The sequence below is a fragment of the Olea europaea genome, chromosome 8, assembly GCF_002742605.1.
Source record: "Olea europaea var. sylvestris chromosome 8, O_europaea_v1, whole genome shotgun sequence".
Taxonomy (NCBI): Eukaryota; Viridiplantae; Streptophyta; class Magnoliopsida; order Lamiales; family Oleaceae; genus Olea; species Olea europaea.
Window position 1 is genome coordinate 7,089,224 of NC_036244.1, and position 26,375 is coordinate 7,115,598.

At 33.3% G+C, this 26,375-nt stretch overlaps 2 protein-coding genes across 2 annotated transcripts; one reads left to right on the forward strand and one right to left on the reverse strand.

Annotated features, from left to right (window-relative positions):
* Nucleotides 1-1,832: 1,832 nt before the first annotated feature.
* On the forward strand, nucleotides 1,833-10,041 carry LOC111398684 (pentatricopeptide repeat-containing protein At2g37230-like). Its single transcript, XM_023025717.1, has 3 exons — nucleotides 1,833-2,132; nucleotides 3,046-3,115; nucleotides 8,532-10,041. Exon 3 carries the CDS (start codon nucleotides 9,223-9,225, stop codon nucleotides 9,979-9,981), a length of 759 nt encoding a protein of 252 aa, XP_022881485.1. The 5' UTR covers nucleotides 1,833-2,132; nucleotides 3,046-3,115; nucleotides 8,532-9,222; the 3' UTR covers nucleotides 9,982-10,041.
* Nucleotides 10,042-10,692: 651 nt separating this feature from the next.
* Nucleotides 10,693-24,773, reverse strand: LOC111398228. The gene is made up of 5 exons (XM_023025158.1): nucleotides 24,615-24,773; nucleotides 14,342-14,527; nucleotides 13,943-14,035; nucleotides 13,315-13,488; nucleotides 10,693-12,773 (listed from the first exon to the last, which is right to left on the reverse strand). Exons 1-5 carry the CDS (start codon nucleotides 24,771-24,773, stop codon nucleotides 12,642-12,644), a joined length of 744 nt encoding a protein of 247 aa, XP_022880926.1. The 3' UTR covers nucleotides 10,693-12,641.
* Nucleotides 24,774-26,375: the final 1,602 nt, after the last annotated feature.

The following is a 26,375-nucleotide window of genomic DNA, read 5'->3' on the forward strand; positions in this document are numbered from 1 at the left end:
GACTCTCGTTTTCTACTCTAAGGATGGAAAGCGAATTGTAAACCTGACTTATACTTTTACGAAGGGTTTATCATGCAAAGATTTTATTATAATTATTCCATTTATTTTATCATACATCTAACATGCAAATAAATATACATCAATAATAAGAAGCGTGCAAAGATTTATTAGGTAACCGGTGAAATTAATTAAGTTAAGATTGGATAAATATATTTATTTCTTTAATTGAATTTATTTCTTTCAGAATATTTATTTCTTTAATTGACCCTTTCAAACATTAATTTTTATTTGTCACAAAAATAAAAGATTGACTTTCAAAAGGGTGCTTTTAAACTTAGGAAAATTCTCCTGAATACACTCTTAAGACTTTGGACAAAATAGTTAGTATTAAATATTATTCGTGATTATCTCGAATAACTTTTTGAGAAGTTGTTACTTTTTTGAATATTTATCATTTTTTTGAATTTTTGTCACTTTATTGAATAGCTTATGAATCTAAGTTAATATGTTAGTTAATAAAAGTGAAATATAATCACAAAAAAAAAATAATATGTAAAAAAAAAAAAAAGAAGAAGCAATTATCGTGTAAAATATCTAATGTTTTAATTGCTGTTAAATATTATTTGTCACTTTTGGAGTGTCTAACTTTTTTGAATTTGTGCCGTTTTTTAAAAGAATTTCTATCACTTTATTAAATTAATTCAACATTTAATATCATTGAAAAAGATATGAGATAGAGATGATGAGTTCACAATACATACAATTATTCGCTATCAAATGACAGGCATATGTGATATGCTGATGAAGTAGAGATGAAAATAAATTCGATGAGACAAGGATAACTTAAAAAATGACAATGAAAATATTCGATGATAGATGATTTGTATTTGACTAATAAGCTCCGATCAACAGTGATGGTGTTAACATAATTTTTTTGACATTTGCATTCATGACGTTTTCGTTAAAAAATGACAGAGCAAGTTGCGCCACCTTTTAATTAAAATGTCATATACAATCATTTTCTAATATAACAATACATCTTTGGCTAAACTATCAATTTGCTTATAACAATTTTTTTAGATGTTAATTTATTTTGAATTGTGTTAAATGCAAATTAAAATTTTTCACAATAGAGAAAGTGACATTGTACGTTACTTTTTAAATAAAAAGCGATGTACATCATTTTTAATTAAAAAAAGTCACTTTCTAATAAAAAAGTGAAATTGTATATCACTTTTTAATTGAAAATTTTCACTTAACTTTACACAGCACTTTTTTACTTTCAAAATATGTTTCATATAATTTTTCAATAGATCTCTACTCTGACTCAGAGGGTATTTATGTAAGCTATTCAAAACTAAAAGCCCATTTCCAAAAATTAGCCCCATAGGTTCCGTGTCCCATTAAAGGAACTAGCGTAGATTTCGTACTTGGCTAAACCTATTTAGGCGAGAAAGGTTAAGGTGCTCTCTTGCTTCCTCATTTGTCGGCTCCTTCCGCCTCTTTCTCAAGGTAACCATCTCTATCATACATTATTTATATCTATACACACACACAGAGCAACAATAAATGCCTAAAGAATGTTTCTTACAATGAATTAATGCTGCTTTGTAGCTTGAATTTGATGGAAATTTTGTGGGTTTATAATTCTTCTTTTTCAATTCGCATGTTGTCTTGTCGCGATGTGCATTGTTTGATGGATGAGAATATTTTTCTGAAAGAAGGAAAAGGAATTGCTGATAAAGAGTTCCAAATGAACCAGCCTCAGGCCCAAAAACAGTAGGCGGGCCTATTTTGGCCCAATATTATTTATTTATTTATTTTAAATCTTAAAAGAAGTAACCCTGTTGGCTCCTGCGAGTTCCTCGACTGCCTCCGCCTCCAAGACGCTACCAGCCAGGCAGCGACCAGGTGACGGCAAGCAGCTTTTTCTCTTCTTCTTCTTCTTCTGTTCCGGCGTTCCCTTTTCTCTTTCACGGCAGGCAGGCAGGCAGCTTCTTCTCTTCTTCGACCCTTTTTCAAATTTCAACCGGTAGCAGATTGTTTACTTGTTCTGAAATATTTATAAAAAGAAATATATGCCCTGTGTTGTGCATTGAATTGATTCAATTGAATCTGTGAAGCTCTTTGCTGTAAGTTTGACCTTTTTATTTAAATTAAGTTAAATTAGATGTTTCAATATATGTATTTTATTCATTTTGGAGTATGGCATATATAAGAATTTTGTAATTAGAAATTAGAACCCTAGTTGAGTTGAATTTTGTTACGATGGAAGAAAGGAGGGGGGAAATCAGTTGAATTGGAGAAGGCAGAACCAATTTTCGGAAATTTCATCTCTGAATTCCCTCTCTCCTCCTTTTCTGTTTAATTGTTTCTTCTCTGTAATTGCATTCTGAAATTCTAATTGAAAAATTGGGTGTGGAGAATTTCCATTGGAATCTATTTGTGTTGTTGAAATTTATGAGTTTTTGTTGAGACTTTCAGCTCATCCATTACAAAATTTTCCTACAATGTTAGAGAACTTGAGATTAAATTTGTGGTCGCATCCATTATATTTTTATGGACAATTACAGCCCTTGATTTTCTATCTCAGTCAGGTAAGCTTGACTATTTTCAAAGTTAAGTTTTAAAATTGTTTTAATCTATGTGTTCATGATGAATTTTATGGTCGAGCTATTAAGGAATTTTGTGATCACAACCCTATATGTTGGAATTTTTTGTTTAGAATTGTAGAATTTGATGTTTTAAGATTTAAATCAATTGGTCAAGTCTATTTTTACTCGAATTCATTGTCACCGGAGTTGTCTACTTTTTATGTTGAGCATAAAAACTGTGTAAGCTCAGGAAGTTATCATTGAAGTTTGAAAAGCAATTGATACAATTTTTTTCTTTTAAGTTTGAAAAGCTCAAGATTTTTTATTTCTGATTTCGTGGGATTTCTGATTAAATTGCAATTTGCATTAGGATTCTAAATTTTTGATGAATAAATTAATGCAATAGAATTGTATATTTGTGGTGGTGTTTGATGTTAAATTTTTATTTCAGGCTTGTGAGTTGGGACGATGGAATTCTCAAATGTGTGATTCCATAATTTGGTCGAAATTCTACTTCTCAGGTAAGCAATGACTTGTCCTAACTTGTTATTGAATATTTGGAAATGTTTGAAGCCTTTTTGACTTATATAATTGCGGCTTGGTCGGCTCATGTAATTTGTTATTGTAAGATCAATTGCACAGGCGCACGCAGTACCTATATTGAAAATTCTAATTGTGATGATTGAGATATTTTGTAATTGTCTTTTACATTAATCATTGGTTATTAGATATAGACTCATATATCATGCCTTCTAAATATAAGTCTGGTGCTCAAAAGAGAAAAGGGAAACGAAATGAAATTGCATTAATTGTGAGATGATTGAGATATTTGTTTCTTGTTTTAATATTAAGTTTTAAGTTAGCAATAGATAACATAATACGCAGTTGAATTTTGTATTTATGTTGATTTTTGGGGTCTGATTTTTGGACTTTGCCTTTGGCCTTGACAATTACAGGATCGGCCCTGCTTATAAAGAGTCATAATTTGCTTGAAGTAAGCAATCAAATTAATTTGATTTATTTTTTTATAATAATAAGTTAAGTGAATTATATTGGATTTACATGGGTGCAAATGAACCATAAGCCCGTTTGATTCCCATTTTTCTAAGAATTAGAATGAAAAATATAGTCGCCACAAGACCACATAAGAGATATAAAGTCAAATATAGTGGTTTGATGTGATGGATAACGGTCATATTTTTCATTTTTATGGACAAAGAATGAGAATCAAACGGGAGCTATATATATACATCTTCATTGTTTTATAAATTGTGAAAATTAGAAGAGCCGAAATTGTTTTGAACACATTTATTCAATTCTTAATAAATTGTTCACCTTCTTAAGTAGAACTTTTGCGAGTTAAACTATTCGATCTTTAACTTTTATATGAGATTAAACTTGGTGGTATGCATGTTAATGAATTGAATTAAGTCAAACTTGATGAACCAGGCTCACGGTGATTTAAGAGTTTCTTCAACAAATAGAAACTTTGATGTTCTCTATTTTCAGTTTAGGATATCTATAATGCTAGAGAGCTTGTACTTGTTACATTATTAATACGAAAAAATATAGATAGGAAAACAAAAGGAGGCTAGGGTTTATCTTATAAATTTAATGAATGAAAATACAAAGAAAAGAAACTTTAAAGGGTAATTATATTTACACCACAATTTTTATTTTTTGTGCCACATTTTAGGGGTTGTTTGAGCCCTATTTTTCTCAAAAAATGCATTTTGAAATAATGTTATGATGGAGAATGTGTGGTTAAAAATAAGTAGAAGTTTTGAATTTGCGTGTAATATTATTTTATTGAAAAATGTGTAAATGAAATAGTGTCAAATCATTGTTGAAGGGCTTAATTGCATTTTTAAGGTTTTTAATCTTTGCTCATTATAACAATTATGTCATTATAACAATTATGTCCCTAACATCTTGTTATATTTTTTGAGAATTGATTTTTTAACCTTTAGAGAGAAAGTTAAGTCCTATCGGTGAGAGAAAAATAAAAAATGACAGTTGAAATAATGAAATAACGGTCAAAATTTTGATTTTTTGGGGAGAAAAATCAATATCAAACATGCACTTAATTTTTTGTCAGATATAATTTGTGATAACATATTATAGTTAGACAACAGGTCACATCCAATACATTACTGGTCACAATAGATCACAATTGACACACTTGGTCACAAAAGGTCATAGTCAACATATTAATGGGTTATAAACTTTTAAAAATGAGTTGCAATGAATAATTCTGGCTAATTAATTTGATAATTTGCAATGAATAAATGAGTTGTGATCAACAAAAGTTTTGATTTTTTGAGCGATGTATAGTCCATGATCTATAAAAATTTTGATTCATGACCGATACATAATCTGTGATCCATAAATTTTTTGATTTGTGATTGAGTTAAGGTCAAGGTTCACTAGTCACAGGTTTGAATTCACAGACTAGACATTGTCGGAGAAGCTGCTGAGCTGCCACCGAAAGTTGCGGGAACAAGAGAGAAACTGGATTTTGTTTCTCTCTTCTTTTAGCTTTTTAATATTTTTTGAGAATTTTTCCACTGTTTTCTGGTGGAATCCTCTACCGGTGGAAACTGAACAGTTGCTACTCTGAAAGTAATGTTGGGTTTCATTGGTATTTTTAGAAGAATAAATATATATGTATAAACTATGGTTGACAAAATCTTTCACTCTCTCTCACATATTGTGTGGACCCCACATGTATTTAAAAAATGGCGGTTTGTAGTCCCCACCCCTATTGTGAGTAGTGAGTAAAAGATTGTGTAAAAAAAGTTTGTACATGTAGCATTCTATTTATAGAAAGAGAGAGTGCAGATCTAGGGTTCATATTTTTTCTCACACACATTTTTTTTAATAAAATAATATTAAGCATAAAATTAAAACTTTCTTTTTTTATTCACACTTTCTTTAAAAAAAAAAAAAAACAACTATTTCAAAATATATTTTTCTTAAAGCCCATTACAGACTAAGCCCTTGTTTGAGCCCCATTCTTTTGAAAAAAATTGCATTTTGCAATAATATTTTAACATCATTTCAACCACACATCTTTAATAAAATAATATTATACGTAAATTCAAAATTTTTCCTTATTTTTTAACTACACATTTCTAATCAATACACTATTCAAAAATTCATTATTTCTCCTGAAATGGGGCTTAAACAAGGGCTAAATAAACAAATTACTTATTTATGTTCATATTTTTCTCTCTTTAAAACAATTTTTTTTAATGTTCATGCTCATTTTTAACCACAAATTCACATAATAAAGTATCTTATAAGTAAATTCAAAAAAATTTCTATTTTTTAATCAAACATTCTAAAAAAAAAAAAAATCACAATTCAAAACAACTTTTTTTCCTAATATTGACCCTCAAACAAGGACTTTACATTCTAGTACTTTCTTTTACAGGCCAATCACTTACTAATATGAACTAGACGTCGTAACGTGCGTTACAAGAGTTTAGTAATTTTTGTTTGGGGATGGGTAAGTAGTATATATGATATTAAAACTATATATTTATTTTTCAACTGCTAATTGGGCTTGCATAATTGTATAAAAAAGTGAAAACAAAGTAAAAATTTGAAGTTTTTAAAAAAAATAGTACCTAGTATACGTTGAAAATGCATTATAGTGATTATTAGGTACCTATATATACTAGAAATACCTCGGGATTGGAAAGAAGTGTAAGGAGTGATATTGCATAAGAAGTATGAGAAAAAACTGACCACTAGAGAATGAGATTATTATTAAGTCAATAATACTTGTTGGTTGTGTTCTAATATAGGTATAATTTCAATTATTGGCTAATCGCGTGCACACGCACACACACAGAGACACTCTAAGTCGAGCATCGGATAAGTAAAGATTTATTTTTGATGTTGTTTGGATATTTCTAAAGTGTTATTTAAATTTGAACTTGAGGCATATGGTAAAAAGTTCAACGTTGAGTCAGTTGATTGTGATTTGTTTAGGTAGTAATATGTCACGTCTATGTTTTGTTTTGTTCGAGAACGAACAAATGTTTTAGTTTAGGGGTGTTCGACAAGTACAATTTATGCACTTATTCGAATCACATTACTCAATTTTTATGTCGTCAAAGTGTTAAATTTTACTTAACTTGATTTTGTTTTTTTTCTTTTTTTCTTGTGTTGGATCCTCTTCGAAACAATTGGAAAATAAAAATGATCAATTGGCTATTGAATAGAAATTTGTGAATTAAATATCACTTGAATAAAAGTGGAGGATCAAAATCAAGGAGATAATGAAGAAAAGGACTAACATGCATTACATGAAAAAATTGAGGACTTGGAAGCAAGCATTAATCTAAATGGGAATTAGAGTTAATTGGTGAACTTCTAGTTAGACCAAAAATGATTGGGGTACTTACACAAATACCCTATATTTTGGGACAGTTAAGAAAAAATATGATAAAGTAGGATTAAATGGTAATTAGATATATTTGAACGTACAAAATACGTTCAAACCTAACATCACGGGTAACAAGAAAGAACTAGTCGATATTGGAGAAAAATCAATGAAAAATAGCCAACAGTGGAAAATCAAGGGAAAATTGGAAAGAGAGAGAGAAAATCTTTCACAAATTCATTCATTAGGCAAAGGTTTGGAAAAATATCAAGGCTATTTCAACATTGAAGGCTATTTCTTTTGAACAAAATTACAGGGATATATATATATATATATATAATGCTTTTGACTCCTTGTTTAATTAGTTCCCCAATTTTGTTATTTTAAGATTGCTTAGTATTCTCTTTACGTAGATTCTGAAAGTAGCATACGGATAATTTTCTAAATCAATTTCTAAGCTTAGTGGCCACTGGAGTTTAATTAAATTAGCATTGCTACCTAACCTTGATTATTGTCAAGTTAGTATTTTCCAGCTGGTGAATGGAAAATTTTTGGCTACGAATGATTGCTTAATGTGGATGATATGGAAAAATATGAATATGAGTTTAGGGGATGTATTTTAGACGAGATAAGGTCATCTTTGTGGCTTCACTACTTTTGGGTCGTAACACTAAGGACGTATTCGAGATGTGGAGTCATTACTTTTTGGACATGAGGGGTGAGAGTTTCACTTTGATGAGGGATAATTGCTGCTTATAATAGACAATGAAGCAAACTTTTTAGGATTTTTAACTGTGATGTTTGTTAATTGAACTTGTTGATAATTTTCTTAGGATCAAATTATCATGCTTTATAGGATAATATGCACATTGTTGATTCATTTAATCTTTATTCCTTTTTTTACTTAATATTGATTGATTCTTGTGCGTTTTGGTATTTCTCATTTAGTAGACTTGAACTTGGGTTTCACAATTGAAGATGGTTTCATTTTTCTTCATTGGAAAAAGCTTCTAAGTCGAAAAATTTGCGGCCTAAAAATCTGCAATTTGCTTCGCTCAATAAATCAATATGCACATCTCACTATTTGTTGTCTTATCGGCCAAAATAATGAATTGTTATTGTCTTGTCGAACGAGAATTTGTTGAGAAGATATATGTGGATTTTATTATAGATGAATTTTATGTTTAAAATAATTTCAAATTCAGTTTTTAAAATCCTCGTTGAAAATAATTTCAAAATAGATGAATTTGACTTTTAGTATTAGATATTAATTTAGTATATTGAACTTCTTAAATTTCAGCCCATGTGCTCTAAATTTTTGGATTCGCCCCTGGTTTGTGTAACTTGAATAATTGAATTGATTGTAGAATTTGCATTATGTAACTTGATTTGTACCTTGAATAGTTGAATTGATGGTAGAATTTATTTTAATTTAAATTATGTAACTTGATTTGTAACTAGAATTTGTTATGTAACTATAATGCAGTATGTAACTTGATTTAGTTAAAACAATTTCTGAATTTAATTTGTTTTAAATTGGCTAGGTATTGGATCATGGGCATTTGATGTTTTGGTTGAGTTAGTAACACAAAAACGAGGAATCAGAGTGTAGTTCCAATATCATCTGACATAATGAAATTGCAACAAGAACCAATAGCATCTGCAATTAATAGAATGATGGCCAATCGAGCCTGGATGACTCATTTGCAGAACTCGATTCGGAACTTGGTCCTGAGTTTCGATCAGGAACTTGTTTATAATGTGTTGCACGGTTCTAAGAGCTCAGAGCACGCTCTCCAGTTCTTTCGCTGGGTTGAAAGATCTAGACTTTTTCAACACACCAAAGAAACCCATTTAAAAATCATCGAGATTTTGGGGTGAGCTTCGAAGCTCAACCACGCTAGGTGCATTTTATTGGATATGCCAAAAAAGGGTGTGGAATGGGATGAAGATTTGTGGGTTTTGTTGATTGAAGGATATGGAAAGGGGGGCATAGTTCAGGAGAGTGTGAACTTGTTTCAAAAAATGGATGAATTAGGGGTCGAAAAGACGATAAAATCATATGATACTTTATTTAAGGTGATTATGCATAGAGGTCGGTATATGATGGCCAATAGGTATTTTAATAAGATGTTGGGTGAGGGGATTGAGCCAACCACACACACTTTTAATATCATGATCTAGGGATTCTTTCTCTTAGGGAAGGTCGAGACTGCGGATAGGTATTTCGAGGATATGAAGAGTAAGGACATTTCGCCGGACGTGGTCACATATAATACATTGATTAATGGGTACCATCGGGTTAAAAAAATGGACGAGGCGGAGAAGTTCCTTGTGGAGATGAAGGGGAGGAACATCGAGCCTACAGTAATTACTTATACAACATTGATTAAAGGGTACATGTCAGTTGAGTGGGTCGATGATGCATTGAAATTGTTGAAGGAAATGAAGAGTTTTGGGATTAAACCCAATGCCGTTACATACTCAACTTTATTATCGGGACTGTGTGATGCAGGGAGGATGTTTGAGGCTCAGGGTATTTTGAAGGAGATGGTGGAGAAGTACACTGAACCTAAGGATAATGCAATCTTTACTAGGCTAATATCTAGCCAGTGTAAGGCTGGTGATTTGGATGCTGCCATGGATGTTCTAAAGGCTATGATTAGGTTGAGTGTTCCGACAGAAGTGGGGCATTATGGTATTCTAATTGAGAATTTCTGCAAGGCTGGTCAATATGATCATGCTGTTAAGTTGTTGGATAAGCTCATTGAGAAAGAGGTCATTTTGAGGCCTCAGAGTACTTTGCATATGGAGCCTAGTGCATATAACCCGACTATTGAATATCTTTGCAACAATGGCCAGACAGCAAAAGCAGAAATCCTTCTACGACAGTTGATGAAAATGGGCGTTCAAGATCCCGTTGCTTTAAATAATCTGATCTGTGGGCATGCAAAGGAAATCCTGAGCCAGTGTTTGAAATTCTTAATATCATGATTAGAAGAAATATGACTGTTATCCATCGATGCCACCAAATTTGAATTTTTATCTCTTGTGGGGCCTATAACGGTTATATTTTTCATTCTCATTCTTCCAAAAATGAGAAACAAACGGGGGCTAAATAACTATTTAATAGCTTAAGTTTTTGGATGGACTTTCAACTTCTTATAAAAGTAGATAAAGTTTCAAAATCACTCTTATGAAAATTGTCCACACATTAGGCCTTTGATGGCAAAATGAATCCGGCTGGCACATGTTGAAGAATTTTTCCCTCTCATATAGTTTAAACTTGTAGATGAAGTGATTCAACAGTTTTGCATGATTTGACTAGGGAAAATTGACACTGATCTATGTAGAATTGCATGCAGGAGTTCTACTTATAATTTCCTTTGCATGTTTGTAGGTTCTCTATGGATTTTTGAAATACTTTAGCCAATTTGATTGGAATACTTGCTGCATCAGTTTGCAAGGGCCTGTTCGTATATCATCACTTCCTGATATAGTGGGTGAGCAATGCCTTTGGGGCTTATTTTAGAGATTATTTGAATTCATCATTATTTTTCTGTCTGTCCGTCTTTGACAGCGAGACGCAATCTCACTCCCCCCTCTCACTAAGTTTTAGCTCTGTCTTTTCTTCTGTTTGCTCTCTGTTATGTGTTTATTTTTTCAATTAATTATAGCCTTCTCTTTCCTAATTTATTTGCAGTTGAGATCCCAGAAAATGAACAGAAGAACCGTATGCTAAGTGAAGAATTTTTGAAAAATTGGAAAGAGAATTTTCAAATTCATCTCGGAGCGTTGAGACGAAACCAGAAGAATTTCAGAAAATGCATCTTAATAGACCCACTGAAGGAAAACAATAACCTTGGGCGCAGTGTGAGCACAGGTGCTTTTTCTTGATTGCTCAATTTTTTAAAGATTTTTCATGCACCGGTGATATGCATTATTTGGGAGAAATAATTTGTTTGCTCATTAAGTTATCACATTTTTTAGTTTTTGGGAGGATCTACGAGAAATAGATAGATGGTTATTGGTTTTATGTTATTTCAGTTTTATCAACAATGTTAGTTCAAGCAATAATTGAAGGCACTTCAAGGAAATGTTGTTTCAGTCTTTTAGATGATAAAAGACCAACAAGGGAGGGTATTTTCTATTGGGTGATATATAGGCTTGTTCAAACAGTGTCGATCTTCCTACTTTTTTCTCTTGAGTAAGAAGTCTGAACTCTGCGGAAATTTTTAAACAGTTTGCTCTAGACATTTGAATATTAAACTAGAAAAAACTTCCTTTGGAAAAACAGTAATTTTCAAAGCCAAGCACCTTGACAACCTTTCCCTTTCATATGGTAGCATATAATGTTAATTTTGTCCTTGTCATAGCTCCTTATTTGCCCTTATGAAAGCAGAAATTTTCTAAGTTAATTCTTGCTAAAGATACAAGTGAAACACATTCTTTAAACTATGCTTGCGTTCCTCCATGCTACCAGAAATATTGTTGAAACTATTAATAATGGTAAGAGACTGTGATACCTTTAGTATTCTATAGTTCATTGATCGCATGACATATGACGTTATAGCTATAACATATTAAATGAAGAAATCTCCTATAATGAAACTATTAATAATGGTAAGAGACTGTGATACCTACAGTATTCTATTGTTCATTGATCACATGACATATGATGTTATAGCTATAACATATTAAATGAAGAAATCTCCTATAACTTACACCTACCTAAAAGATGAGAAAGTAAGTGTATCTTTAGCAAGAATTAACTTAGAAAATTTCTGCTTTCATAAGGGCAAATAAGGAGCTATGACAAGGACAAAATTAACATTATATGCTACCATATGAAAGATAAAGGTTGTCAAGGTGCTTGGCTTTGAAAATTACTATTTTTCCAAAGGAAGTTTTTTCTAGTTTAATATTCAAATGTCTAGAGCAAACCGTTTAAAAATTTCCGCAGAGTTCAGACTTCTTACTCAAGAGAAAAAAGTAGGAAGATCGACACTGTTTGAACAAGCCTATATATCACCCAATAGAAAATACCCTCCCTTGTTGGTCTTTTATCATCTAAAAGACTGAAACAACATTTCCTTGAAGTGCCTTCAATTATTGCTTGAACTAACATTGTTGATAAAATTGAAATAACATAAAACCAATAACCATCTATCTATTTCTCGTAGATCCTCCCAAAAACTAAAAAATGTGATAACTTAATGAGCAAACAAATTATTTCTCCGAAATAATGCATATCACCGGTGCATGAAAAATCTTTAAAAAATTGAGCAATCAAGAAAAAGCACCTGCGCTCACACTGCGCCCAAGGTTATTGTTTTCCTTCAGTGGGTCTATTAAGATGCATTTTCTGAAATTCTTCTGGTTTCGTCTCAACGCTCCGAGATGAATTTGAAAATTCTCTTTCCAGTTTTTCAAAAATTCTTCACTTAGCATACGGTTCTTCTGTTCATTTTCTGGGATCTCAACTGCAAATAAATCAGGAAAGAGAAGGCTATAATTAATTGAAAAAATAAACACATAACAGAGAGCAAACAGAAGAAAAGACAGAGCTAAAACTTAGTGAGAGGGGGAAGTGAGATTGCGTCTCGCTGTCAAAGACGGACAGACAGAAAAATGATGATGAATTCAAATAATCTCTAAAATAAGCCCCAAAGGCATTGCTCACCCACTATATCAGGAAGTGATGATATACGAACAGGCCCTTGCAAACTGATGCAGCAAGTATTCCAATCAAATTGGCTAAAGTATTTCAAAAATCCATAGAGAACCTACAAACATGCAAAGGATATTATAAGTAGAACTCCTGCATGCAATTCTACATAGATCAGTGTCAATTTTCCCTAGTCAAATCATGCAAAACTGTTGAATCACTTCATCTACAAGTTTAAACTATATGAGAGGGAAAAATTCTTCAACATGTGCCAGCCGGATTCATTTTGCCATCAAAGGCCTAATGTGTGGACAATTTTCATAAGCGTGATTTTGAAACTTTATCTACTTTTATAAGAAGTTGAAAGGCCATCCAAAAACTTAAGCTATTAAATAGTTAATTAGCCCCCGTTTGTTTTTCATTTTTGGAAGAATGAGAATGAAAAATATAGTCGTTATGAGCCCCACACAAGAGATAGAAATTCAAATTTGGTAGCATCGATGGATAACAGTCATATTTTTCATTTTAATGAGGAAATAATAGGAACAAACAGGGGCTATTTGCATTTTCTGTCCAACGCAAAAAATTACAAAAAACTAAAGTCATGCATGCAGTGGCACCCAAGTCGGAGTCAATATTGCATATAATAGGTAATTTACCTCTAAAGGTCTATTTAAGGATGAATGGAATATACACAGGACAAGCGTTTCCAATGCATATGTAGAAAGTAAACGGTGTTGTGATCCAAGAATATGGCTCCCATAGTAACACCAAGCTTTTACTAGAATAATGCTACGTTTGAAGAGATGATTTTTCCCAACGAGGCAATCGACCTGCATTTAGAAACGAATCCCTTGCATTTTGTAAGTGAACAAAAGCAAGACATGCAACTTTAAAACTTATTATATGTAAAATAACTTGAAATATCTTAAGGAGTGCAACACTGTTTTAAAATATTGGGCAACTTTAGGTGGAATTAATGATGAAGTAAATACATGCATTTAATCTTCTCCTGTAACATTTTATCCATCATTTGCTCTGTCATGTCAAATTTACATTTGAAATATCAAAGCCGGAGAAAATTAGTAAGCAAAATATATAGTCAGCATTCTGTATTGTCAAGGTATCAGTTCCAATACAACCAGCCAGTCTGAAGTTCAAAAGGGACTCCACATTCCTTCGCCACCATAGGTTTGGAAGCAAAAGAAAGTGACATAAAGGGTATCCAAGCACCCATGGAGCAATTTTTTTTACATTTTAAAACTAATAGGACGCATTAATTTCTACCTGCTCCAGGAAACAAAGTGCACGAAATCCACCAAACTGGTTGAAGGATATATCTACTGCAATACCCTCTACAGAGCATTTCACAATTTTATCCTACCATTAAGAAGCATAGACAATCAGTTAAGAACCTCACAATATAGTCGTAAATGTCTAAAATGTAACTAAGACCACATAATCCTTGATAAAAGGTGCAAAATATAGAAAACCAAAATGTGACTTTAATGATCAGAAGGAAAATGTAATTCAGCTGTTGAAAAAAAAAAGAAAACACTAGTAGGATGCAGTAACATGTAAGTTTGGCACATGAAAGTATCATCTGGACCTCTATAAAACTGATTGAATGTCTGATTTGAGACTACCTCAACATCGATTGATTGGGTATTCTTAACTCATACTCACCCGAGCATTTTTCAATTGTGAATTCTGAACTTCATACTCAGCATTTTCACTTTGCTCTGCCATCATTAGAAGAGAAAGAACATAATAGGGCGAAGGTTTCTTATCGTCACGACTTCTAATGACAGTCAAGTCAATATCTCCATGAGGTAAGTACGTCTTGAGTGGCATTGACCCATAGGGGAACACCTATGACATGTGAATGCCAAGTTAGCAATACTGAGCCATCGAACACTTCAGTAAGTACAAGATGGGATGAGAATTACAAGTATCAGCATAACCATATTTTTTATAAGATTCATAATCAGAACCAACATCTAGGTCAGAATGAATATATAAAAAAGCCCTTTTGGATAAATAAGGTGATTGAAAATAATATATGTGAACCTTATATTGTTTATTGAGCAAAAATTACTCCAAGTATCAGTAGAATCTTATCTAATTCATACGGGAATCTAAATGATATAAACATGGGAACATGAAAATATATAAAAATATAACAACAAAATAAAAATATGGCTTAATCTTTCCCTTGCCCTTTAATGATTGTGTATAGGCGTCTTGACATTTGAATTGGTCATTTTCATAGTCCAAATCATTTTACCAGTTTCTTGAATTCTTTTAAACGTAGTCAAAGCAAAAGAGTGAAAACAGCGCTCATACAAGCCACAACCTTCTATTATCAACAGTCAGGAACAAATAACCAGAGACCTGCAACACGTGAATGTACTCTTCTCCGTCTAAAAAGGGCCAAATAAAAGAACGTAGTCCAATCAATGATGTTATTTTCCCAGAACAGATACCTCAAAAACAATGTAATTTCCCAGAACAGATACCAAATTCCAATACACCCACCATAATACGACACCTCAAAAACAAATTTATTTTCCAAGAACATATACCAAATTCCAATACACCCACAAAAATTTACAAATTAAACATCCCATAGAACTCAGAAATATAAACCATATACCAAATTCCAATACACCCACAAAAATTTACAAATTAAACATCCCATAGAACTCAGAAATATAACCGTGCTATAATGGAAGCAGTTTTTATAGAAGGGCACAAAAAACAAAAAGAAACCTCAAGAAATTAGAAAACCTGTATTCACCTTACAGTCAAAGTTTTTGCCCAATAGCTCACTAACTTAATTAATGACTGCTTGCCGCTGCCTCTCAGAACCGAGTGTTGGATGTGTAAGAGTTATGCCCTAAATCCAATCGATTTAGGTTGTAAACACTTTTAATATATTTAATGCATTTAATTTTGGCGAAATCTATTATTTATTTAAATTAATTTCGTGATAAATAATATTAAATAATAGAGTCCGAAAATTCAAGTTTAAGTTATTTGTTAATCACAAGGAGTTGTGATTGTGAGATACAAATTACATATAATTGGATTTTGAATAAACCGTGGTCGTAAGTAATGACGAGATACGGATATCGTTAATACAGTTAGACCATCACGTGTGGTATTTCTTACTTGTGAAGTAAGTAGCTGATCTCACGAGCTAAAGTGTGGTGACACTTAAATGAACACGTGGATGTTTTGTTATAGAGCAAAATATTGGAGACCCGCTAAGAAATTCCACATGAATAACTGTCTGAGTGTCAGTGGTTAATCCCTAACGTTCGGTAATGAAATTGGTCCTACAACTTGAGGTCATCATAGTATCTTATATGAGGACAGTCATATTATGACGGGGTTGGATGTTGCTCTGCCAAGAGCCGCTAATACGACATCGTTCGGGTATGTCAAGAACCATATGAAGGTTGTGAATGATTAATAGATGATTCGTCACTCTTAGATAGTAAGAGATTGTGATCTGCATTTCGTTCAATTAAGTCAATAACGAAACCCTTGGTCAAGGTGTACATATAAGTCGAAAAGGAGTTTTCGACTCATATTGACTTAGTAGAAGAATGAAAGATATGATCGATAATCAAGATTGACACGCTTCCATATCTCGTAGTTGATCGGATCATATTGACGAAGTGATTATAATTTCATGGTAAACGAACAGTTTTAGTTTTGTCATACTATGTGACATTTTTCGTCACATGTATTGCCCTAATACATTGCTAGATGTCAATCTGGCACGACGAGTGTGAATCTGTAATAAATTAAAAGAGTGCTTAATTTATCAGTTTTGATTAGATCAAAATAATATTTCATGTCATTAGGTATCGTGGTCGGGAACCTAATGGGTCGTACACAAAAGAGAATTGATGGGTTGCAAATTTCCAATTGATTAATTTAACAATCGTTGGATAAATTAATTAATTGGATTTGTTATTTATATTCCCGAATTAATTAATTTGATTGATTAATTCACGGACCGGGTTTAATTAAATGGATTAATTAAATAATGGACCGGACCGGACCGAGCCTGTTTGGGTTCATATAAATACATGACTAGGGTTTGAGGTCTATAAGGTTTTAATTATTCTTACTGACACAAGAGAGAAAACCCTAGCAGTTGCAGTCTATTCTCTGTGTGGATTTCATTGGAGGCTGGACAATTAAACAGCTGTGAGAGGCAGATTCAAGCTGTTGGAAAGGAATAACGCGAATGAGTTTGCAAATTAAAGAAAAAGTATATTTTTTATCACAATTTTTATCTAAATACAAAGTTGAATCCTGAATAGAAATTGAAATTTGTTAAATTCCGCTGTGCATGTTTAAGTAAATTTCCAAAAGTGGTATTAGAGCCAACTTTGTATTTGTCAGGAACTGTTTTACGTGTTGATTAAATTAAATGTTGGTTTAATCATGTTCATCCCTAAATCTAGCAAATATAGTTTTATTTTTTCTTCCGAATCTGTTCAAAAAAAAAAATAAAAAATTTTTTGGATCGAGGCGCACTGCTGGCGCGCCGTGCGGTAGGCGCTGCTGCAGGGCGGTAGTGCTGCTGCAACAGCGGCACCATTGTCGCTGCTACCAGCTGGGCGGCGTCGGTGAGGCACCACCACTGGAGGAAAAAGAAAAACAATTTTTTTTTTTTTTTTTTTAGGGTTTGGTGATGGAGACGGGGCCTCTGTTGCAAATAATGTAATTAGGGGCCCCTGGTTGCAATTACGAAAATGGGGTCATTTGCAATTTTAAAATGAGGGACCTTTTCTACAAATTTTTAGTTTGGAAGGGTCTACTGTTAATTTCCAATTTGGGTCAAATTTGTAAATTGTCAAAAAGGTTTTGATTTTGGATTTTGATTTTTTTTTTAAAATGAGTTTTTAATTGGGTTTGACCCATATCCTAATTTTGACCCAGAATTAAAATTTATTTAAAATTTGACGACTTTTATATTTTGTTAAAATTAGATTTTAACTTAAATATTTAGTTTTGACCCTTAATTGAATTTTATTTTGTTTGGGAATTTTGTCCTAAATTAAAATATTAATTCAATTTTATTAGAGTTGGACTCTAAAATTATATTAATTATAATTTGTTTTCAATTAGTACCACTTCCCAATACAAATTAAAACTTAGAGTATGACTCTAATTTAATAATTAATTAAAATTTGATTTTGATTAAATTACTTCGCCCAATAGTTATGGAATTAGAGTTGGACTCTAATTCGGGATTTAGTTAAAATTTGATTTTAATTAAATAGGCCCATCGATTAAATTAATTAATTAATATGATTAATTAATTGTTTAATTATCTCGATCCCAAAATTTTTATATTAGTTTTGACGACTATAATTGCTAGATTTATGAGACATTGCATATAATATTAGATATTATACATAGAAAATATTTATGTGATGAATGTTTATGGATGATTATGGACTCGACCATATGGATGTGTTGAATGATTGATTTACTTCCTATTGTTTTTGGACTTGCGAGTCCGTTGTTATTATTGTTGTTATGGGCATGCAAGCCTTTTATTATATTGGACCTGCGAGTCCATTATTATTTTTATTATTATGGGTCTGCGAGTCCGATTTCTTTTAGGCCTGCGTGCCAACTAGTATAAGATACATATTGCAAGTTCGGCTAATTGGAGGCGCAAGAAAAGGTGGACACCATGGAGATGGTGTATTACTATTGATCCAATGTTGTACCCCTTAGGAATTGACCAACTAGTTTTCCCTTTGGTTCGGGAAAACTAGATAGAACAAGTTCATAATCATCCATACTATTACTTATATATGTATTTATTCGCATAGTAGATGTATGTTTAAATATATGTATATATATAATTACTTGATGAGACCATGCACGTTAAATCCCTCGTTAAAAATATTAAGTTAGTATTATTTGTCTTTCATCATTATAGTGAAAAACGAGAATCCTAAATCGACCTTAGCTTGTTGAATACACTCAAGACTGGTCTATTAGGGATATGTTTGACACTATGAAATATTTGATATTTCTGAATGATGGGTTTGATTTAACTAAAATTTATCTTTTGTTGAGTACATTCAAGGAGATAAGTTTTAGATGTACGTTAAGCTAACACATAAGATGTGTGAAGACAAAAGAGTTGTCAGCTTAATGATCTGGGAGTTGTATGGAGATATAATTGATAATAATATCTACCCAAATATTTTATTAGGATTTGTTGAGTACACTCAAGATCTCGATACAACGAATAGGATCCCAGCCCACTGGGAATTAATTGTGGATTCAAATAATTCATGTATGAGGGTCATGAATTTGTTTTAAACAGTGGGAACACGTTTAATTAAAAAAGTCCATATTGAATCTATGCATATGCATTATAATACATATTAATTCTATGTTTTTCGTCATTTACAGTTTTTTTGAATCATGAGTAATCATATGAATTTGAAAGGCATACTGGATGCCAACAAACTGACCTGGCCAAATTTTCTCGATTGGCACCGCAATTTGAGAATCGTTCTCAAGCATGATAAAATTGGATATGTCCTTGGGCAGTCCTTTCCAGTGGTGCTTACTGAAAATTCCACTCAGGAAGAGGTGGCTGCTTACAACAAACACAGTGATGACGATAACACTGCAGCATGTGTGATGCTTGCAGCTATGTCACCTGAGTTACAAAAGCAACATGAGGGTATGGATGCTTACACTATGATTTTTCATCTCAAGAGTTGTATGATGAACAATCACGTGTGGAGAGGTATGAGACCTCTAAACAACTATATCGGTGCAAAATGGCAGAGGGATCATCAGTCAGTGCTCATGTGCTGAAGATGATTGGTTTAATTGAAAAACTGAGTTCACTGGGTTTTATCATGGATCATGAACTAAGTATTGACTTGGTTCTGCAATCTTTGCCAGATAGTTATTCACAGTTCATTATGAACTTTAATATGAATAAGATCGAATGCACACTCCCTGAGTTGCTTAATATGCTTAAAACTGTGGAGCCCAATGTCAAGGCTAGCACTGGGCATGTCTTAGCTATTCATTTCTCCAAGGGAACTAAGAGGAAAATCAAAGGAAGTTTTAAGAAAACATCCAAAAAGGCTAAGGGCAATAACAAAACAATCAAAGCAGGCAAGGACAATACCAAATCTGATGACCCATGCTATCACTATGGAGTGAAAGGTCATTGGAAGAAGAACTCCAAGGCTTACCTCGCAAGCTTGAAGGGAAAGAAGTCTTCTGAAACTTCTACTTCAGGTATTTTTGTTATCGAGGTTAATATGTCTACTTTATTAGCTTCTTGGGTATTAGATACCGGATGAGGATTTCATATTTGTATAAATATGCAGGGACTAAAGAGAAGTAGACCATTGCAGAAAAGAGAAGTTGACCTGCGCGTGGGAAATTGAGCAAGAGTTATTGCATTAGCTGTAGGGACATACTTCTTACCACTGTCTTCAGGCCTAGTATTAGAATTAGCAAATTGCTATTTTGTTCCCGCCATTACTAAAAACATTATTTCTATTTCGTGTTTGGACATGAATAGTTTTTCAATTAATGTTAAGAACAATCGTTGTTCCTTTTATAAAGATGAGATCTTTTATGGTTGTGGTGTGTTGCAAAATGGAATTTATATTCTTGATACTGAGTCGTCTATTATGAATATAGAAAATAAAAGGTATAAAAGTGATAATCTAAATAATACATACCTCTGGCATTGCAGATTGGGTCATATTAACGACAAACACATTTTCAAGTTACATAAAGTGGATACTTGGGGTTAAAGGATTTTGAATCATTTGACAAATGCGAGTCGTGCCTGTTAGGCAAAATGACCAAGTTTTCTTTTACTGGAAAAGGAGAAAGAATCACAGAATTGCTGGGACTAATACATACTGATGTATGTGGACCCATGTCAATAACTGCCAGATGTGATTTCTCTTACTTCATCACATTCACTGATGATCATTCTAGATATCGTTATGTGTATCTGATGAAATTCAAGCATGAAGCACTTGAAAAGTTCAAGGAATTCAAACTTGAAATAGCGAAACAAACTGGTAAAAGTATACTCACGTTGAGATCAGATCGAGGTGGAGAATATTTAAAGGGAGAATTTTTAGATTATCTTAAAGAGAATGGGATTCTCTCGCAGTGGACTCCGCCATATACACCGCAACATAATGGTGTATCTGAACGAAGGAATCGCACTTTGTTAGACATGGTGCGATCTATGATGAGTCATGCAAACATTCCAAAATCATTTTGGGGTCATGCACTAATTGCTACGTAGCACTTAATCGTGTCCCATCTAAATCGGTCGACAAAACTCCATACGAGCTATGGAGAGGAAAAAGATCAAACTTATCTCATATGAAAGTTTGGGGCTGTGATGCTTATGTAAAGCGAAATGAATCAGATAAGCTTGAGGCTAAATCTGACAAATGTGTATTTGTGGGATATCCAAAAGAGACAATTGGATATCAGTTTTATAATCCCGTTGAGAAGAAGGTATTCATCTCAAGGCATGCCATATTCCTAGAGAAAGAGTTTATTCTAGGAGAGGGTAGTGGGAGCAAATTAGAACTTGAAGAAGTTTAAGAATCCACAGATACTGTTGACCAATTAGATGAACCTGAGTCTGATCCTACACCTGTTGATGGACATACTCTTGATCAGGATGTAGAGAACCCTGAGGACACTCCAGCTCAGCGTAAATCAAGTAGGATCATTCGACCTCCCAGAAGGTACGAATTCACGATTGCTAATCAAGTATTATTAGTCGAGGATGATGAACCTACAAATTACGCAGAAGCAAAGTCAAGTGTTGACTCGAAGAGATGGCAAGATGCCATGGAATCCGAAATGAACTCAATGTATAAGAACAAGGTTTGGACCTTGGTCAACCTTCCAGGTGGGATAAAACTGATAGGTTGTAAATGGGTTTACAAGAAAAAGGTCGATGTGAATGGAAACGTCCATACATACAAAGCAAGGCTAGTAGCGAAGAGTTACACACAAAGATAAAGTGTTGACTTTGATGAAACCTTTTCGCCTGTAGCCATGCTAAAGTCCATCCGGATTTTGCTTGCAACAGCTGCATACCATGATTATAAGATATGGCAAATGGATGTCAAAACTGCTTTCCTTAATGGAAACTTACAAGAGGAGGTGTACATGACATAGCCTGAAGGTTTTGAATCCAAAGGAGCCAACAAAGTATGTAAGCTAAATCGATCCATTTATGGATTAAAGCAAGCCTCTAGGAGCTGGAATCTTCGTTCTGATGAAACAATCAAAATGTTTAATTTTATCAAAAATGAAGATGAATCGTGTGTTTATAAGAAGACAAGTGGGAGCGCGGTCGTATTCCTGATATTATATGTTGATGATATATTATTAATGGGAAACGACATCCTAATGCTTCAATCAGTAAAATTATGGTTGTCAAAAAATTTCTCCATGAAAGATATGGAAGAAGCAGCGTATATCTTGGGAATCAAGATCTATAGAGATAGTTATAAAGGATTACTAGGCTTATCCTAATCTTCATACATAGATAAAATCTTGAGAAGATTTAATATGCAAGAGTCTAAAAGAGGATTATGTACCATGTCGCATGGGATTTACCTTTCAAAAGATATGTGTCCTAAAACACATGATGAAAGGAGTCGTATGGATAAGATTCCTTATGCTTCGGCGATAGGATCTATCATGTATGCGATGCTATGTACAAGACCAGATGTTTCATATGCTCTAAGTGTTACGAGCAGGTTTTAAGCAAACCCTGGTGAGAAACATTGAATAGCGGTTAAGAACATTCTTAAGTACTTGAGAAGGACTAAAGATGTGGTCTTGATCTATGGAGGAAATGAACTGAAAATTCATAGGTATACTGATGCTAGCTTTCAAACTACAAAGATGATAACAAGTCTCAGTCAGGATATATGTTTACTCTCAACAATGGAGCAGTTAGTTGGAAAAGTTCCAAACAGGAGACAACCGCTTATTCAACAACAGAAGCCGAGTACATAGCTGCTTCTGAAGCAGCGAAGGAAGCTGTCCGGATCAAGAAGTTCATTAATGAACTTGGAGTCATTCCTAGCATTGTTGATCCCATACCTTTGTATTGTGATAACAATGGAGCCATCGCGCAAGCGAAGGAACCGAGGTCTCATCAACGATCCAAACATGTGCTAAGGCGATATCATCTCATCAGGGAGATTATACAAAGAAATGACGTAACGATAGAGCGAGTTCCCACAGATGACAATATTGCAGATCCACTGACAAAGCTGTTGTCACAACAGAAACATGATCGTCATGTGGATGCTTATGGTATTAGATACGTGAGTGATTGGATCTAGTGCAAGTGGGAGTTTGTAAGTGTTATACCCTAGATCCAATCGATTTAGGTTCTAAACGCTTTTAATATGTTTAATGCATTTAATTTTGGCGAGATCTATTATTTATTTGAATTAATTTCGCAATAAATAATATTAAATAATAGAGTCCGGAGATCCAAGTTTAAGTGATTTATTAATCACAAGGAGTTGTGATTGTGAGATACAAATTACATATAATTGGATCTTGAATAAACCGTGGTCGTAAGTAATAACGAGATATGGATATCGTTAATATAGTTAGACCATCACGTGTGACATTTCTTACTTGTGAAGTAAGTAGCTGATCTCACGAGCTAAAGTGTGGTGACACTTAAATGAACACGTGGATGTTTTGTTATAGAACAAAACATTGGAAACCCGCTAAGAGATTCCACATGAATAACTATCTGAGTGTCAGTGGTTAATCTCCAACGTTCGGTAATGAAATTGGCCCTACAACTTGAGGTCATCATAGTACCTTTTATGAGGACAGTCATATTTTGACGGTGTTGGATGTTGTTCTGCCAAGGGCTGCAAATATGACATTGTTCGGGTATGTCAAGAACCATATGAAGGTTGTGAATGATCAATAGAGGATTCGTCACTCTTAGATAGTAAGAGATTGTGATCTGCATTTCGTTCAATTAAGTCAATAACGAAATCCTTGGCCAAGGTGTACATATAAGTCGAAAAGGAGTTTTCGACTCATATTGACTTAATAGAAGAATGAAAGATATGATCGATAATCAAGATTGACACGCTTCCATATCTCGTAGTTGATTGGATCATATTGACGAAGTGATTATAATTTCATGGTAAACGAACAGTTTTAGTTTTGTCATACTATGTGACATTTTTCGTCACATGTGTTGCCCTGATACATTGCTAGATGTCAATCTGGGACGACGAGTGTGAATCTGTGATAAATTAAAAGAGTGTTTAATTTATCAATTTTGATTAGATCAAAATAATATTTCACGTCGTTAGGTATCGTGGTCGAGAACCTAATGGGTCGCACGCAAAAGAGAATTGATAGGTTCCAAATTTCCAGTTGATTAATTTAACAATCGTTGGATAAATTAATTAATTGGATTTGTTATTTATATTCCCGAATTAATTAATTTGATTGATTAATTCACGGATCGGGTTTAATTAAATGGATTAATTAAACAATGGACCGGACCGGGTCGAGCCCGTTTGAGTTTATATAAATACATGACTAGGGTTTGAAATTCATCAGGCTTTCATTATTTTTGTTGGCACAAGAGAGAAAACCCTAACAGTTGCAATCTATTCTCTGTGTGGATTTCATTGGAGGCTGGACAATTGGACAACTATGGGAGGTAGATTCAAGTTGTTGGAAAGAAATAACGCTAAGGAGTTTGCAAATTAAAGAAAATGTATATTTTTTATCACAGTTTTTATCTAAATACAAAGGTGAATCCTGAATGGGAATTGAAATTTGTTAAATTTCGTTGTGCATGTTTAAGTAAATTCCCAATAGGATGCACACTATTCAATACTTGTTGAGCAGCTACCTCCGCAACAGCCCAACACTCCGCATTTATCTCTCCCGTATCATCAGATGGGTACCGAAACAAACCGTTACCAGGAATCATGCGGTCGTCCTCTACCATATACCCAGTATTTTTATCCACCGCTTCAGAATCAATCGAACTCATTTTTCTTACTTATTATTCTTCTTGAAAAAAAGTCCAGCGCCAAACTTTGAAGAACCGTGTGTGATGTTCACTATTTTCTACACTACTAGGCGGTTTATTGATGTTAACAGAAATGGAGAAACCAAGAAACAAAAAAGAGGGGTTTAAAATGTAGGGGGGGGTTTTGTAAATTGTTACAAGTTTAACAATCTGCTACTTACTTAATCTTTCTTTAAAGAAAAACTCTTTTCCTTCTCCCGCCTAAGACGAGAATGGTACAGCTGTACAAAACGCATTTTTGAAAATGTACATAAACACACACTATTTTTCCCTCCCAATGGTACAGCTGTACAAAACGCATTTTTGAAAATGTGCATATATAACACACGTGATGTGTGTATATGTACACACGTGTGTATATGGACTGTAGTGGGCTTGGAGGGGAAAGTTTATGAGAAAATTTCATAAGTAAGAGATTAAGTATAATATATTTCAAAATTAAGAAAATAAGTTTCAAACTTTAAAAATCAGATTTTTATTAAAATTTATTTATAATTTAATTAATTAATTATATTTAGGTCACATATTTATACAATTTGGTTATAAATTAACAATTTAATTAGTCACTTATTATTTTTTTGTTACAAATCAGAAATTTTATTCACAAATTATTTTACGATCACAATTCAAAATTTTTTATAGGTCACAGTTTTTTCATCGGTCACAAATAAAAAATTAATTAGTCACGAAGTAATTTTTAGTCACAACTTATCAAATTATTGGTCACAACTTATTTTTATGTCACAAATAAAAAATTTGATAGGTCACATATTATTTTTCAGTCACGAAAAAAAAAATTTGAAGGTCGCAGATCACAAATATTATAGGTCACAAGTTATTAGACAGTCACAAATTATTAATTTTTTAGGTCCCACATTATTTCTTGATCACAGTTTATTTTTTTCATTGATCACAGATTAACCAATTTACTATCCCAATCAACCAAATAATTTGTAATCATAACCAACACTTACGACCACCACTTCAACACTGTCTCCAACAACACCACCACTGTCACGGCCAAAACCACCACCACGTTGGTCACAAACTAGCCAATTTATTGGTTATAACAAATTATTTTCGATCATATTGGTCAAAATATCTAAATAATTATCATATCGTCACCACCACCACCACCACTACCTATTTCAACGATCACCAGAACAACCACCTTAAATCAATCATTTCCTTCACCTCTACCAAAAAACAACCAACACCACCAACATCATCGCCACCTTAGAGCACTGCAAATACCAACACCACTGTAGCCACAACTACAACTGCACACAACCAACGAATCAATGTCTATTGGTCACAATATGGTGACATTGTATCAAAATTGAATCATAAATTTATTGCGACCGTAGAGTGACGCTCTATCACCGTTGACAAATAGAGAATGGAGGAGATAGAGTAGAGCCTTCGCCACCGAATAGAGCCACCAACACCACAACAGAGCCGCCGCCATCGCCACCACCACCAGATTCAACGCATAGTACAACACGCCACAGTAAGTACAAAATCACCACCTGCACTGCATAGTACACCACTATGACGATCGAC